This window comes from Mastacembelus armatus, chromosome 6, assembly GCF_900324485.2.
Source record: "Mastacembelus armatus chromosome 6, fMasArm1.2, whole genome shotgun sequence".
Classification (NCBI taxonomy): domain Eukaryota; kingdom Metazoa; phylum Chordata; class Actinopteri; order Synbranchiformes; family Mastacembelidae; genus Mastacembelus; species Mastacembelus armatus.
Window position 1 is genome coordinate 19,462,973 of NC_046638.1, and position 17,496 is coordinate 19,480,468.

Here is a 17,496-nt window from a genome sequence, read left to right on the forward strand (position 1 = left end):
TCTGACTGATAGAAAGGGGGGAACACAGCAATGCCTTGCTCTGGAGCACAGGGGCTTCGCTAATTGGACAAGTGGCTCTGTGGCATCTGTTCAGATAAACAGGGAGGCTGCGCAAGAATCATCAGGGCCTGTCAGGGGGATTAGAGGAACATCCCACCCTCCCAAACACACTCATAAACACACTCTCAGAAAAACAACACATACAAGTACATGCATTTAATCGCTCACAGATTCATTGGTTTGCTAACACCCAAACACACATAATCATGAGTTCTATAGAGGTCAGGAGACCATCTGAAGATCCAAGCGCTCATCAAGTTTTACCTGATCATACTCTGAAGCTCCAGGATATAGCGGCCATCCCAGGAAGAGCTCAGCTATCACACAGCCCAGGGACCACATGTCTATTGCTTCACAGAATGGTAAGCCCAAGATGATTTCAGGAGCTCTGTGGATAGAGAAGATACATAATATATGAGAACTCAGACATTTGTAAATCACAGCTTATAGACACATTGTAACATGACTACAGCAGTTTTTGATACAAAGTCATATATGTAAAAGCCTTGTTAAGAGTTTCTGTTCACTCTTTTGAGCTCATGGAGAGAAGCCAAGTATAGTACACACAGGTCAAAAGAGACAGTACTGTCTGCTGAATATGTAGGAATAAATTGGAGACTGTCCACAAATTTCATAAATAATCCAGAAGCCAGTACAATTGAATTAGATATGCAATTACAAAATACAAAAATGCAAAAAACAGATTTTTGCACATAAACCACAGTTCCACACCAAGATGGACAAGTCAGTTAATCTGCTGTGTCTGAAGGATGTTGTGTTGGCTTAACATTGATCATTCAATATAGCCCTGAAAATAGTTTAAGATTTTTTTTCAGTAAAGCTTTTTCATATCAGGTAGCACCTTGCAGATTGCTGATTGATAACCATGCAGGATCACCATTTGCTGAGTCCTGTCTTGGGCAATCAGACATGGGATTATAGGCAAAAGTTGAAGGCTATGTTTACAGAGTTTCACAGCTCACAAATACAAAGCAATGTGGAAGCAATTATGCCATGAAAAATAAGACCAACATAAATATTCTCTAGAGCATGCGACAAGCTTTGTCCAGGCTTTTAGTAGGCTACATTTGAGTAAATAATGGCAGTGCTTAATTCCCAGACACTGGCTGTTTCCAGTCACACACACACACACACACACGCACACGCACACACGCACGCACGCACGCACACACACACACACACACACACACACACACACACACACACATACATACAATACATACATACACAAGAGACAATTTCAGTGGTGGAAGAGATAAATATCTTTTTTTTTTTTCGATTAAAACGAAAAAAATATTTTCAGTTGTTTGAGTAACAGTACACTCACAACCAATTCCCAAATTTTATTGAACACATTTAAAGTCTTGTCAGAAAGACTAATACAATTCTTGGAGCTCAAGTCTCAGACAGGGCTTAAAATAACCAAAAACACAGTGACTGTACCTGCTAACAATTCTAAGCACTTTCAAGAGGTTCTCAGGCTGTCATAAGCATAACGAGGGAGGCCTCCGGTCTAACATGTCACCTACTAGTGAAACTTATTCATGTACTGAAGCTTCAAAAATTGTCTCCAGTAAGATAAAGCTCTTGTCCTTATTCTAGTTTCAATCTAGATTAAATTACTTAAATATTAACATGATGACACACACCAGAGTTTAAGACTAGAAGGTTGGAAAGTTTCTTGTTCAATGCTGATTGCTGTGGCCATGGTAACTAGGCTAGTACTCCCCCTTAAGCCTCGGCAGGATCTGGCATGGTTTTGGTCACAGAGAAAGAAATGAGGAGGCCTGGCGGTGGGCCGGCTGGAACTACAGAATGTGGAAAACAGCATGGGGTGGGACTCTATGGGACTTTATGGGACTTTATAAGCCTGCAGGGGGTTGAAGGGTGAGTGGTCTGAGGGCAGCTGGAGAGTTTTGGAATAAAATGAATGAACATACCTTGCATATTTAAAAGTACATTTCAAACTGTATGCCCTATGCACCCCTATTCATTGCTCATCAATAGTCAGTGAAATGAAAAGAAAGCGCAGACACTGAGTTATGGCTAATATATAGATGCATAAGACACCACAAGTAGAGATGATGAGATACTGAAGAAAAACAAAAGAGGAACACAATGAAACTAGTTCAAAAAAAGAATTGCAGAGACAGAAAAAGCAAATGAGTGGGAGCAGAGCTTTGCTCAGTGAAGAGCTCCTGCCACAGAAGGTGGTTACTGGGGTCTCAAGGGCAACAGTGGAATAGAAAACCAAGACAACACTTTAACAAGAGTATCTTAGGGCACCATTACACACCAATACAGACACCTCACACACAATGGGCCGAGACGCCTGTCAAGAAGCATAAAAGAGCCTGCTAGGAGGGAACAGCAAGGTCTAGTGACGGTAGCAAAGAGAAGAGATGGACATCAGAAATGGGGTCAACATGATCCTCCTCTAATAGCCTGGTAGACTGTCAGGAGTTCACTACCACACCGAGATGAGCACATTGAATAGTCAGGTCAAATCACTTAAACAATTAAAAAAAAAATCTCACCATAACTCCTCAACAATCAAAGAACATTACACAGAGGTCTAAATAGATTGTGTTCTTTTTCAAATATCAATGTTTGCTTTGCAACAGCAGTGTTTTATTTCTAACCTATACAATATTTTTCCAATGTAAGGAAACCAAGCTACTGAGGCAATCCAGCAGTTCTGTGGTATATTTGTCACCTAAACAGGATTTACACATTTCTACACAAAAAGTGAATAGCCAGCGCTCTCGCCACCTTCAATACCACGACTGAGGTGAGACCCTTGAGCAAGGAACCGAACCCCCAACTGCTCCCTGGGTGCCGCAGCAATGGCTGCCCACTGCTCCGGGTGGGTGTTCACTGCTGTGTGTATGCACTTGGGTGGGTTAAATGCAGAGTGGAATTTCTCAGTTTGGCATGAATAAAAGTGAGTTCTTAATCTCTTAATCTTAATCTTAAAAACACAAAACATCTACCTTCTTATTTGCATGAGTATAAGTTTAGCAAAAACCTTGTTTGACTTTAAGGGACCAAAAATATGTGTGAGCTATAAAAAGAGCTACAAATGGGGAGGCTTTTTTTTTTTTTTTTTTTGACTAGGCTGCAGGGAAATTCTCCCCCATCAAAACGCATTGTGGAGATGAAAGCCACAGGAAGCCCTTTCATCAGATGGTCTTCTAGATCACTGCAACTCCAGTGGACACATGCAGACCACAGGAGCTTCAACTCCCCCACCCCAGCCCTGCTTTTTATTTTTATTCACACAACCTCCAACATCCATTATCATCATGATATATGATTTTATATGTTGACAAACATGCAAAGTTGAAATTGATGTTAAAAAGAGGAGCTGACACAGCAGCTAATTTCATAACAGCCAACTTCAACAAAAACCCACTTTCAGCAGAGTGCAGTTAATGCTAGATGTGTAGCTCTACAGTGTTACGATGCATTTGTGTATAGACTTTGCCCTTGTGCATGATGGAAAGATTTGCTACCATTAAAGTTATGCTTCAGGCTGAACCTTCCTGGGTTATGCTCCACTGGTCTACTTAGAGTCATGTCTCCTGTCTCTCTCACAGAATGCTTCTCTAGTTCAGCAAAAGACAGTGAGAGAAGGAGAGAGAGTAAAGGAAGGGAGGAAGGAAGAGTGAGGGAGTAACACGTTGCTCATGATACAAAACCACAAATGCAAATCTGCCCCTACCAGTGCACCGCTGCCATCGCATGCAAAGTGCCTCACAGCTGCAGGTGATGCAGGCCTTTCACTGGCAGTGATAAACAGCACACACATCTGTGTTACTCACAAACCCTGCTCCTTTCCTGCCACCCTTTGCTTCCTAAAGTAGCAGAGCACAAGAAATTGACAATTTGTGCAGCTACAGTATGATATTACTACATTATAGCTATTGCAGGTGAAAGGACATGATCAACTATGGCTGTAGTTGGTTCATGACCAGAGGACTAAAACATAATTCAGGCCAGGAATTTGACTCCATACCAGGTCACTCTATAAATGCAGACCAATGGGCTGCTAATTTTTTCAGGTTAACCCATTTGCTGATATCACATCTAGCAGAGTAGTTTTAGAATTCACCACTGTGTTCATCTGGGAGGAAAATATCTAGATTACAAAATACTGCATTTAATAGTGGCCAATAAGCAACCTCTGAACAGTTTACAGTGTATATAGTCATAACCTAGTGTTGCAAGTCTACAGTCTAGTTTTACTATTTTTCACTAGTTGCTTTGATATCATTTCTCCAAAATGATGTAAGATGTGAAAACTCTGTGTCCTACTAGGTAGGTTGTGTGTGTTTCTGCATTTTTGACTCAAATGAATTTATATTTCCAGCTATTTCCCATGAAGTAATATTTCTCACAGTATGACAATACCTTTTGTGTCTTTTATTACAAACAGGGATTCACTCCATGTACACTGTCAGAGTTTGGGGAGCCTGTTTAATAACATTAATAATGGTTGTGTATTTCAATAGACCACTATCCCCTATCATGCCCCCAGTACAAAATCACTCTACATCACTTCTCAGTCATGTACACTGTCAGATGACTGATAAATAATCGGCAGAACCAGAATATATTGAGCCTAATGAAATTTGATAAAGCCTAAGACCTGTTAAAATAAGAATAGTGCAAAACTCATACTGCTCGACAGAAATGTTGCACAAATTTATGGGTGCTATGTTCGTTGAGAGATACAGTGACATGTTTTCGACACTGCAAAGTTGTGCTTGATGTGAGGATTCTCAGAGGTCCATCAACTTATCCTGCTCCTATGTTTATCACTAGTCAGGTTAACGCGAAATGTCCTGGTGCTCCAGTCTGCCACTGTTGAAATACTCATACAATTCTGGGCCTTTTAAATCCGAGGAGTTTAACTGTACAAAAGGAGAAGAAAAACAAATGAAAAACTACAGTCCAGAGCTGGTGCATGGATACACCATCTGAGCATGATACATTCAGCTGACACTGCCAATTTATCACCCTTTAAGCTGCACCCCACCTAGTTCAACTCCAGCTGGTATGGCTACTGCAGACATGGCCTCTTGAAGAGTGGTGGTGAGCTTCTCCTGCAGACCACAGATGCCACATACAGTACAGACTGTGCAAAACACTGACTAGGCACAGGCCTTATCTGGATTTCAATGGGGATCCAACTGCATGAGAAGCCTCAGTGTTCCCACTAGTGCTCAGACAGCACTGGCCCTTGACAAAAGAAAGCAGGAGAGTGAGATGGAAAGAGAGAGGGTTGGAGCAAGAGACAGAGTGAGGCAGCAAGAGAGAGAGAGTAAGCAGCATACTGACATCCTCCCAGCTGGCCTGGTCATTGATGAGCCCCAGTCCCTTTGGGGGCCAGAGATGGCACTGCTCATGAATGGATGAATGGAGCCTTTCTTCTGCTACCCTAGCCCGCCTCAGCCCTTTCACCCACCCCCTCTACCAACCAGGCCAACCCCTTCACCTCACACTGCCAACCAACCACCCCCTCCTTAGCAACCCTGTGCCAGCAAAACCCCCTTCAAACTCCTCAAACCAGGGCACCGAGGTCATGCTAGCACTTCCCTCCCTGACTGCTTGTCCGCCCTCTGCTCTGCTGAACCATCCCTGTGTTTGGTTGGCCTGCCAGCTCACACACATAAACACACAGGCAGACACACTCAAGGAGACACACACAGCTGACATCACAAGCTGTGTGCATGTCAAGATGTATCCATCAAGCTGACCTTCCCTTAGCTTTGCTCCAGATGGGAGACTGATGGATCCCTGAAACCCTGCAGCATTTACACAACACACACGCAGGTCAGCCAATCCATAATAATGGGTTTGATCTCTTTTCTTTCCATTTCAAAGACTTCATCATTGGCCCCTGTGTAACTATGTTTTATTCAATAGGCAGCCAATTATAAGTTAAGTGTAGCTTGTATAGTAAAAGGAAATAAGACTTTAATCTTAATCAAGCTATGTTTAAAGTACTGTCATGAAGTAGCACTAGTTGTGGAAAGCAAGAGCTGTTCCATGCTAACAGGACAAAGAGCTTCATAAGAAAAAAGCCCATCATTTACTTTTTTCCCCTTCAATCTCTGTCTCTTCTTTTCCTTTCCCTTCCTTCTCTTTCTCTCTGCCCCTCGATCCATTCCACACTTTGCCCTTGCCTAATGTAAAAGGCTCAGGTTGGTGCTGTGAATGACTCCCCTCCTCCCCTGGGGCATCCATCTACATATTCATACCCTCAAAGGTTCCTCAACAGCCTCTTTGAAGACACACCATACAGAAACACTTTTCTAGATATATTGCATGGTGGTTGCTGACTGTGAAATCAATGTGCAGAGTTACATCCCCTGCCGTGCACCTGTGGTTCATGCGAACCCGCCCCAACCCAGGATGCACACACACACACATGCATACTTTACCTCCCCTCTCCACCTGCTCTCATCATATCAGAAATTGCTACATAGTACACAAAGCAGGCATAGGATGCAATACTCATGTAAATGCACATTTATGTGGGCAGAGATTGAAGATGGCATATAAATTTAGAGCTTGGGTGTTCCATGAGGTTGAGGGGTGGAAAAGGGGAGGGGATATCAAGACAAGGCAAACTTTTTCACAGAGTCCTTGACAAATGTTTTCTCACTCCGTAAGCAGGGGCGACATTCCTGGTGTTCAAGGTTCTGAAAACAGGCCTCCTCTCTTTTTCTTTCTCTCACTCATGGCATAGCAAAAGCGCTGACGTGGCTGCCACTTTTTTTACCTGTTAATGTATTAGCATTCTCAGTAGGTCTAGCAGTGCATTAAAACAAGGAAAATGAAAGCCTTTGACAGAAAAGATAGGGAGAGGAGCTTTCATACAAAGGGTGGGGTAATCATCCAATGAATTAGTCCCTGATAAACATGGGTCTGTCACAATAATGCAAAAGGCAATTGGTAAACTTGCAGATGCATATTAGCAACACAGTAACTCACGTGCATCATAGAAGGCTAATGTAAAATACACACAGCTGTGTGTATATTTGTGTTGAGCCTGAAAAAAAAGCTCAGCAGCCTCAGGGGGAGTGAACTATAACTAAGCTAACATACCTAGCATCTCAGCATCTCACATTTAACTCCTCACTTCTCTTTCAGGCATTTTATATAATGAAATATTCAGTGGGCAGAGACCATCGTACACATGGCACATGGAGCCCTGTTGTCACTGAGGCACGGTCAATATGAGCACACAGGATATGGCAAATTCTCTCACATGGTGTCATCCTGTGTTATTACAGAGGTTGTTTTTCAAATGACTGTGTTCTAGCAGTATTAAATAACACATCAGATTTATTGTTAGGTAACACAGAACATCAAGCACCGATTGCACTACTGTGGCAATACATTTGCTGCTATGGAGACTTTCTCCCCCCTTGGTGAAGCAGTTTGCTACCTTTTTCGAACCACCCTCTCTCTTTATTCTCCCTCTGCTTCCATTAGCAACACTAATATCTAAAAAAAAAAACAAAGAGCTACCAGTGCACTGTTGTTCATATAGACATCTATGCAACACTTCATCAATCCCGGTTGGTAATTACCTCTTTCTTGTGGTTAAGATTAATCTCCAGCATTATTCTATTAGTTATACATCTCATTTCAACCTGCAACTACCAGGCTCCCTGCAGTGTCCTCTATACCTCCAACCCCCACAGCCTGATGCAAGTGCCAAAGGGACAGTCCTTGTTCAGCTAGATGGAGATGGGGGGGGGGGATGACAAAAAGCAGATGAGGGAGGGAGAGATGGAGAGAGTGGGGATCAACACACTCTTGATCCACCCACCCCCACACACATGTGCATAGTCTGTCCCTTTTGCCTCACTTGTCAAAAGAAATAGTGCCAGAAAAGATTTGCGATTGGTAAATGACGGATGTCATGTAGCAATGTTCTATGCACAGACAGCCTGGAGAGAAGATATAGGGGATGCCAAGAGGGAGCCTTAAGTCTCTCCAGCCCTATTAGTGTAGTGGACTGGGAGTCAGACAGTATTAGGCCAGTCTACCAGCCACAGTTCGGACACTGACCCAACCCTGTGGCATGTGCTGCTGTGCTCTTCCAGACTTGAGTCTCCATAAAAATCAGGCTTAATAATCTCTAAATGATAACATGAAAATGGAAAATTGATATCAGATTATATAAGTAAACTATATTACAAAAAAAAAAAAACATACACGTTTTTGGAAAGTATGAATTCGCTGGTGATGAACCTTGAGAATGATGCCATTGCACACTCATTCTCTGTTAGTCACTCCTCTCCATTGTCAACAAGCACAGAGACAATATGTGGGTCATGCAAAGAACTTGCTAAGAGTGGGTGAAGCCAAACTAAAGGCAGGATTGCAGGCAGATGATGACACATTCTAATATGCAGTAACTCAATCAATCACCTTAACCAGCTGGCATGCCTGTCACTGTGGCTGATGCATTCACCAGAACAGACAGGAAAGCAGGAAGCGCGACACACTTTACAGACGGGTGGTCAGTCAGGCAGATGAGATTATCGCTGCTTGTGGCAGAGGGATGCTTAAACAAAAGCCTTGATCACTTCAGCAAATTAGAGTGTATGAGGGATTCAGTGTGCTAGACTCAAATCTTTCATTCGGCTCCATCTGAAGATGACATACAATCAAAAGAAAAGCCAGACAATCTGTCAGCCACAGTGTAAGCCACAACAGGGCAGCCCAGAGCTGAGGGGGAAAAAACCGCAAAATATACAGTATATCATATCGTAATATTCTATCACAGGCTTTCAGTCAAAAATCCCAGCATGACAGTTAGGTAAACTAGTCAAACCAATCACTGTCTAATCTGCTTGCTTGACTGACCGACTGACTGACTGTCTGTCTCTGTCCTTCTCTTGTGGTTTGCCTGTATTTTCTGCTGTCTGGTTGATAGGTATTATTGTTATTTTATTGTTTAGTTTCCTCCAGCAGCTGCTTTAGTCCAATACAGTCCAGAGCAAGAAATTGCAAGGCTCTGCATCGATACATCCCATTCTGTTGATTTAAAGTGACTAAGACAGAGATGAAGTGATAGGGGGGGAGAGGGAAGGGGGTGCAGTCAATGTGGTTGCCCAGCAGACCCGTACATTCTGGATATGTGCTAAAACAACAGACGCTGAAAATCCATTTGATGTGCGGCGCCTGAGAACATATAGCTAGGAGCCACAGGGGCGCCATCCTACCATTGTAATGACATAGTCTCTCTGTCATACGACTACCTGCCATTCAATACACAGAAACACACACACACACAAAACACACATGTACTGTACATCTACACTACCAATCAAACACGTTGCTCTGGTTGACTAGTTCCTTATTTCTGGGGCAAGTGAAAAAGCACATGGGGGAGACATTTTCAAGGCAGACTGAAAAATCCCCTTCCACCTTACCCCCACCCCAGCATGCACTGGTACATGTGCCACATTTCTCTACCTCCACCCCCTTTCCCCCCTCCCTCTCTCTATCACTATCCCTTGTTTGACTACCCTTTTCCTTCCTCCCACCCAGCCGGGCAGTAATACCATCTCCTGCCTAATCAAATTCTGCTGTGTGTGACATGAATTCTTGGTGCCCAAGGCTGCGCTGCCTCATGACAAGCTACAGGGCCACAGAGAGCTGTAACTAAACCTCACACAGGTCCTATAGAGCAGCTTCCTCCCTCTCTCTCTCCTGGATATGATTTCCCAGTCTTTGTATCTGCCTGCTTCTCTGCTTGTCTTAGTGTTTGTCTTTGTGCATTACTACTACTACTTATGAAGGTTATCCAGATTGTTAACCAGATGTGGTCAGATCTTTATCCAACACAAAACCTGACCCCCTCCTCCCCCATCCCTCTGTCATCACTTAGCATCATACAAGTGTGACAGCTATGACATGCAAGAAAATATACTGCACCCACGTCCTCCAGAGTGTCCCATGGGAAAGGAGAAGCCTCTGCTTATCATGAGTCTTTCCACCTAAGACTCATGTTCCTTTTTCTGGCCCAGCACTCTGCCAGCCTGCTAGGCCTTCAGACACTCTTAACACCATTTGTCACGCTGCATTTTTCCCTGACAAGAATTAGAAATGTCATCACGTAGCGAAACAACAGCAGGATTATTAAGGCTTTATGGAGGAATTTGGACAAATAGACCATTCCCTCACACTCTCATCTGAAGCCAGTCTACTTGCTAAGACAATTTAAGGGTGGCAAATACTGTTGTGTGTGGTGTGATTTTGGACTTGAAAATGAGAGCTTCAGTTTCTCTTGTCAAGATTCGTCTTGCAAGAGACAAAGCTGTGTCATGAAGAGGACAGGTTTTTGGCTTTGTGTTTCTCAAAGCTTAAGTCACTTAGTACAAAAAGCTTGGGCTAAGAAACTACTGCTAGTAATTACACACACTCCCAGACATGTGCATGCATGAATTTATTAAACAAAACAAAAAGTGAGAGAAAAAAGATGTTCTTCATGTTAATTTACCTTTAAAACCATATACAATGGCATTTCTGATTCTCCCTACAACAGTATATCTGAGCCCCATATGAATAAAAAAACATACACACTATAATTATATTTTAGCATTGATGAAAAGCAGGGAATGCTTTCTTACAGTGGGCAATAATAATAAGAGATCTCTTTAAAAACAATCAGTCATAATGATGGTCATTAATTTGGCCAAGCAACAGCGCCCTGCAGTCAGTTGTAAGCATAGTCACGGTTAATCACTTCTCAATGACAATAATCCTGTATTGTTTTTCCTTTCCTGCATCACATAGAGGGATAATTTTCTCCCTTCCTCTATCACGACAAACAGTGAAGACACGCTCTGTGTTTAATATGCCATACATTGTCTATTAAGGGAAATCAATTACTGTACAGCAACAATCGATATTGCATTATCATTTTCATGTAGCCATACTTGATAAATTATTATGGACAAAATGGCATTGTTATTTCTGCTGCCATGGCTTCAGGTCAAGGAGACAGCGGACAGCGCTGATTTCATCAAAACAGTGATTTGGACAAATCAAATATATTCTGGTTATCACATTTGCCATGTCCGCCATGTATGTACAATAGAGGAAAATTAGATGAGTTTTTGTGTCTGATTATGGAAGACAGTGACATAAATGTACTCTCTTAATTAGGATTTGCCTCATCAGTGTCACTGTGATGAATTTACCAAGAGAGAAAAGTTGGCACACAAATGAGAATGTTCTGGATTGATATGAAAAGTGACAGTAAGGAGGCTTAATATCCCAGAAGATGTACACATTACCTCTGATCAGAGGGTTAATACTAGGCCTTTGCTTATCCTGGCGCAAGCCTGCTAAGAAACAATAATTGTAATCATCATTAAATGTGATGATTATTTTACAAATTAATCAATTTAATGCTTAGAAAAGTAACACATGCATATTATAATTTTGCTTTTGTTGTCACTTGTCCAAAATTCAAACAATATTCATTTTCTTGCAAAAACAGAAAAGCAGCAAATTTTCAGGTCTGAGAAGCTCAAACGAGCAAATGTCTGGCATTTGGTCTCAACAAATGATTTAAACAATTAACAGTAGTTGAAATAATACAATTTCTGGACTACTTTTATTATTAAACACAGAGAAAAAAATACATGAATGGAAAATCTGCAAGTGAGACATAATTTTTGAGTGAATTTTTCCTAGATGATACAAAAGTCAGATCACCCTTAAATGTGATAGTCTTTGGTTTCTATTTCACCCTCAATTCAAAAAAACATAAACAGGTCATAAACAGACAGGTCATGCTTACAAGCCAAATAATATAGTGTAAAAATAACTGGTGGCATCATCTGCGATTACAATGTGGTGCTTTAGGGAATGTAATGAAAACTGTCCCACTCTGTCATGGATGGAGAGAGTTTTTTTGATGAGAAGACATAGCAGGGAGTGGATGACAACCATGCTTTCATTATGGTTTCTATGTGATGAAAACATTCCACACAGATATCCATGTCCTGTGACAGCTACTTAACTGATGGTTCCCTTTCTTAACCAGGTGTTTTCCTGTCTTACCTTATCTTGCCCAGAGGGAATACCATCCTCTCTTGTTGAAAACACACACACACACACACACACACACACACACACACACACACACACACACACACACACACACACACACACACACACACACACACACACACATACACATACACCAGAAGCATTCTGGCTCTGAACATTTCCTTTTGTTGTGGAGTTGAAGGGAACAGACAGTTTTACAGTACAAGCACAAACTGTGGAGCAACAGCAGCACTGGAGGTGCCTGCTGGAGTCAATGTGAATTTGAAACCAGTGCTAAACATGACACATTTACGATTTCTCAGGCAAGAAATCATATCGCACTGAAGTCTGTGTACAGAGGAATTCGCTCTTTCTTGTCTATTTGTCCCCCTTTTTCCTGCTTCTCTTCCCCTGTGCCGACGCTTTTTCTTCTGTGCTGTCTGTGTCGCTGCTCTGAGGGTGCTGCTGGAGGGAGTCCAAAAGGACACGGTGTGAAATCAACACAGCCCTGACCTCCCAAACACCCCGACACAGCCAATCAGATCACTTCTCCTCAGCACACAGGGCACTATAATTGGTTGGTGGGTGGGAAATATGACCGGTGGGGATACAAGTGGCGGGAAAAAGGGAGGGCATGTGGAGAAGCAGGAGGGAAAAGAGGGAGTGGTGCTATGGCTCCTTTATGCATTAACCAACCCAGGACAGGACAGGAAATCTCCAGAACAAAAGCTAGCTGTCATCTCCTCCTGACAGACAAAACTGCTCTCAGCTGACTGGCTATCTGACCAATCCTTGAGGGAGGCAGCGTGTTGTAATATGTTCCTGTCTCATATTCCAGACATCTCTGGTGAGCAAGGCGAAAGAGCATGCCCTGAACCCTTGAACAGGAAATGAGCCTGAATGTCGTTCCGTTTCCTCGGACAGGGCCTCAGCTGTGGCCAACAGAGGGTCGCAAACAACACTGCATATATAAATACAAACATGCCCACAAGTCGACACAGGCACACACACATACACACACAGAGGCATGAACAGATAAATGAATCCCAGTGTTTCCGTTCTTTTAACAAGTACATGTGGATGTGCACACACCCTTGTCCCAGACATCACTACTCACAGCTGCATGCCCCAGGCCTTTGCTAACTCCAGCCCAAACCCAGACTCACATCGGCCACATTCCTCAGCCTCAACAAGCCCCAGGGAGAGCTGCACAGCTGGGCACCAAGCTGGGCTGGGCTCCATTTTCACTCACTGCCATCTCTGCCTTCCCTCCCATCTTACATAGCCCAAAACAGAACTTATCCTTCTTTCACTCCTGCATCAGTAGAATTATTCTCTAAGAGAAATTATCCCATGCTCACGCTCCTATCGGCACATTCACAGTTTACACGATAAGGTTAGAGAGAAGTGGCTGAGGCCAAAATAACAGCGGATCAAGATGACAAAGAGCTGCCAAGATGTTAATGATTTTTTTTTTCAGATTGTGCTGTTACTGAAGATGGTTTTTATTCTCTTCTAGCAGCAGTTTCTTTTAAGGTATTCCATGTTGACAGGGGCAAAAAGACATGTCGGCAAACAGAGTACATAATCTAATAACTTCATCTGTGACTGTGAGGCTATCTTGTTGCCAGTGAACAGCAACAGCAGTCGATAAATGAAAGCAACCTCATAATGTAATAAATAAATGTATGAGACAAGTTGTAAAGCACCACAAAAACAGGACCTGGTTAGAGGGAATCATCGAAATTTTGGGAATCCCACGTTTCGCACAATCACTTCCTCACCTTTTCCTACCAACTCAGCAGTGACATTAACAAGGTGCTATCATTAACCAACCTATCAATTTTAGACCACAGTTGGGAATGAGTTCAGACACTGGTCCTTCCATGAGGCTCTAACCCCAAAATGCCCCCTAAATGCATACAGTGCACAGAAAGTGGACAGAAAAGTAGAATCCACACACTTGTCAAGTAGGATGAAATACCCTCCCACCAGCAATACATTTACATGTTTCTGAATACGTGTGTGCATGTGTGGGTGTGTGTGTGTGTGTGTGTGCGTGCATATGTGTGTATATTAGTTTTCATGCATGTCTGCGCCTGTAAATAGTTGAGGTCAGGCTCTGTTTCATCATTTCAGTAAATGCCACACAGTATATCAGTGTAAGTGCGTATGTCTCGGGCCATTTCCATATCTGTAATAAAGTCCATCTCCCATCAGAGCTGTTCCTCTACTGTGCTCACAGAGCCCAAATATCACGTCTGCACAAATCGCACATATGCACACGGCATCTCTGATAAACTGACACAGGGAACTAGATTAATTAAGGGGAGGGAGAGAAGAGATGGAAAATGTGTGTGTGGGTGGGGTTATTTCAGCAATGGACACAGGTTGTTGTAGACAGAAATTCAAACAACTGCACTCACACAAAAAACAGAATGCCCCCTACAATTCACAGCTGTGTAGTGCATCACTCTCCTCTAAGAGACCTGTTTATTTCAGGCCTCTGACACAAAAGAAACAGCGGCATGCAAGCTTATCTCTGCACATCCCTTGAAACGCAGCACAGCCCCCAAAGAGCTCCCCAGTACTCCACATGCCACTTTCAATTAGTTCCACAAAGAGAGTCTTCCGCTACCAAAAGGAAGATGGGAGCTCATTACTGAATTCCTCTCTACTCTTCTGCTTTGAAATATAGATCAGGAGCCTATATCTGACTGCTGAGGCCCTGCATATGCCACTCAATGACCATGCCACACCAGTCCAGAGCAGCTGAGTGCAGAGTGCCGTCGCATGGATTAGCCATTCCTCAGGTTTAACAGCCTCTGCAGATTACTCTCTACCTCACCATTAGCTCTCTGCCTTTCCTTCTTATTTTTATTTGCTTCCTCTCTGCTCGCACTTTCTAACTCTTTTTCTGCTAAAAAGTCTCTGTGAAGCCACAGCTCACACACCCACAAATGGGAAAATACCAGTTCCAATAATCTGATAAGAGCGTAAGAAAGAAGCAGCAAAGGAAGTATGTATATCATATCACACAGTGGTACTATTATAGTAAGTGTGGACAGACAGGCAGGTGCAGATAAAGCAATGCAAATTCATTCAGGTATTCTAATGGAACTAAAGCTGCAAAGAGGGGTTTATATGGAAATTAGATGCTGCAGCCTATAGATTTGAAAGTAGCCAGTGATAAGACATAAGTTATAAGTGCTAAAAAGAAATGCATGTTAGCTGTGAGGTATTTCGACACACAATATCAACCATGTCATAAAACATGGCAGCTGTATTCAGGCATAGATCAAACACTTGGGGGGGGGGGGGGGGGGGGGGTCTGAACAGAGCAGAAAACACAATAACGGCCATGATACAGCAATGTTAGGTAATGGTTTCCCCTCAGGACTGAAAACACCACATTCAACATCATCTAGCTGTTTATTTCGTGACTAATAATCTCATTAACTGCACATAGACCTCCATGCTGCTGCACGGCATTCAAAACACTGAATGCATATGTGGCCAGCTTGCACATACCCATACATCTTCATCTATGGATAGTATGTTTATACCTTCAATTAACAATTTCCATTAGCATTCTCCTGAAATGACAATAGCGAGGTTACAATCAGGCAGTTAATTAGAAGCTATTGGCTGAAACCAGAAGAAGACCATCAGGGATTGTGCAGGGAAAAGAACCATGGCCTATGGATGCTTCTATCTTAGAAAAAATAATAATGAAATCTTTTTGTTGTGCCTTCCAGTTTGTCGGTGAATCCTTTGTCAATCAGCCACAACACACAGAGGTTGCTAGACCACCTATAGAGATTCATCATAGCAAGGGGGATAGAGGCGAGGGACGAAGGCAAAGCGGTTGGAATGGACGAGTGGGCGGTTGTAATGGCAGTCAGAGAAGAGGGGTATAGGGTCTTGATACTCTCTCTGATTCACTTTCTATGCAAATCACAACAATCACAGGAAATGCCTGGGCCTTGGCTCCAGCTAATTGCCACAGCAATAACAAAGGAGGGCTTCCTTTGAGCAGAGAGGCAAATTAAACATTAGTTTAGAATTTTCTTGGAGACCGAGGGATGTTATAATTACCCAGAAACCAACACATCAGCACTTTGCACGCCACGTGTCCCACTCTTGCAGCCTGGTGGAAGAAAACAAATGTATCTCATTTTCTGGGAGACAGGCATTTGGGGGGTGGGTGGGTGGAAGAGAGGAGTACCAGGTAGGAGATGGAGTGTTGGGGGGAGCTAGTGAAGGGCATGGAGGGGGATGAGAGTAGAAAGCAGGCAACGGGGGAGGACAGAGATGGAGAGAGACGCTGGGGGGATAATGAGTGGAAAGGAGGAGGAGAATGATAACCCATCTCTCCAAACCACTCTATGCTGGTACTGAAGCATCAAAATGTACACCCACTATTAGCATATTGACCCCACCCCTCTCCTCTGGCCTTTTTCTCCCTCATTATCATCAAACATGGTTCATGGGACATGAGAATCACAAACCAAGCTCATTTCCCATCACATGTTAACCTAAATGTCACGTCAGTAATGAAATTAGAACACATTGTGTGTCTGTTCTGTGCAAAATTGTGCTAGTTTGGCTGTCTAGCTGACACCTAAGGGTCTGTGAGGATTTTATTAATGTGTTTCGGTGCAGCGGAGCATGTTGCAAGCGAAACAAACAAGACTGGATCTAGCTGAGATATGCAACCATGGAAACTTCAGGAGATGTCCTTGGATCATCCTCCCCTCTGGGGGTAGGGAGGCAGAGTCCCCGCCCCAGTCAGAGGGGCCAACATTGGACCTTGAGCAAAGTGATGTGTCCTCGATGGCTGGTTCTTTGTTTGATCTATGTCTGAGGGCAGGGGCAAAGCCTGACACGTTCACCCGATCTGTCTAACCTAAATGTTTATATCAAAGCATCTGTCCAACCCTGCAGGAGACCCTGCCCTCTAACTGTCTGCAGGTCTATCTATCTATTTCTTACCAGTTTGCTAGTTTGCCATATTGTCTGTCTCTCTGTCTGTCTTTCTGCTGGTTTAACTGTTTTTTTTGTCTATCTCTATGTCTGTCTATTTCTTTTTAGGTCAGGCCTGCTTGCTTGCCGCAAAGCCTGCCTTCACTCACACTGTATACCACGGACTCATACGAGCGACTGACCATGGCCTGGAAATCTAATCATCCAGCACAGTTGGATGTTTGTTTGTGCTTGTACACACAGATGTGCATACAGAAGCACAAACAGCGAGCCATGTACACAAACAAAAGGAGCCCCATCCACCTATGACAAAAGCATTTCTTTAGAGAACATGGCCCTGGC

The 17,496-nt window shown here is 43.1% G+C and overlaps 1 protein-coding gene across 6 annotated transcripts in view; it reads right to left on the reverse strand.

The window, feature by feature from the left end:
- Positions 1–17,496, reverse strand: part of hipk2 (homeodomain interacting protein kinase 2) — a 68,877-nt gene that overhangs the window by 21,329 nt on the left and 30,052 nt on the right. For all 6 annotated transcript variants that reach the window (XM_026311446.2, XM_026311447.2, XM_026311445.2 and 3 more), the window contains exon 3: positions 325–448. In XM_026311446.2, the coding sequence (XP_026167231.1) occupies positions 325–448 (124 nt within the window). The remainder of the gene's footprint in view (positions 1–324; positions 449–17,496) is intronic.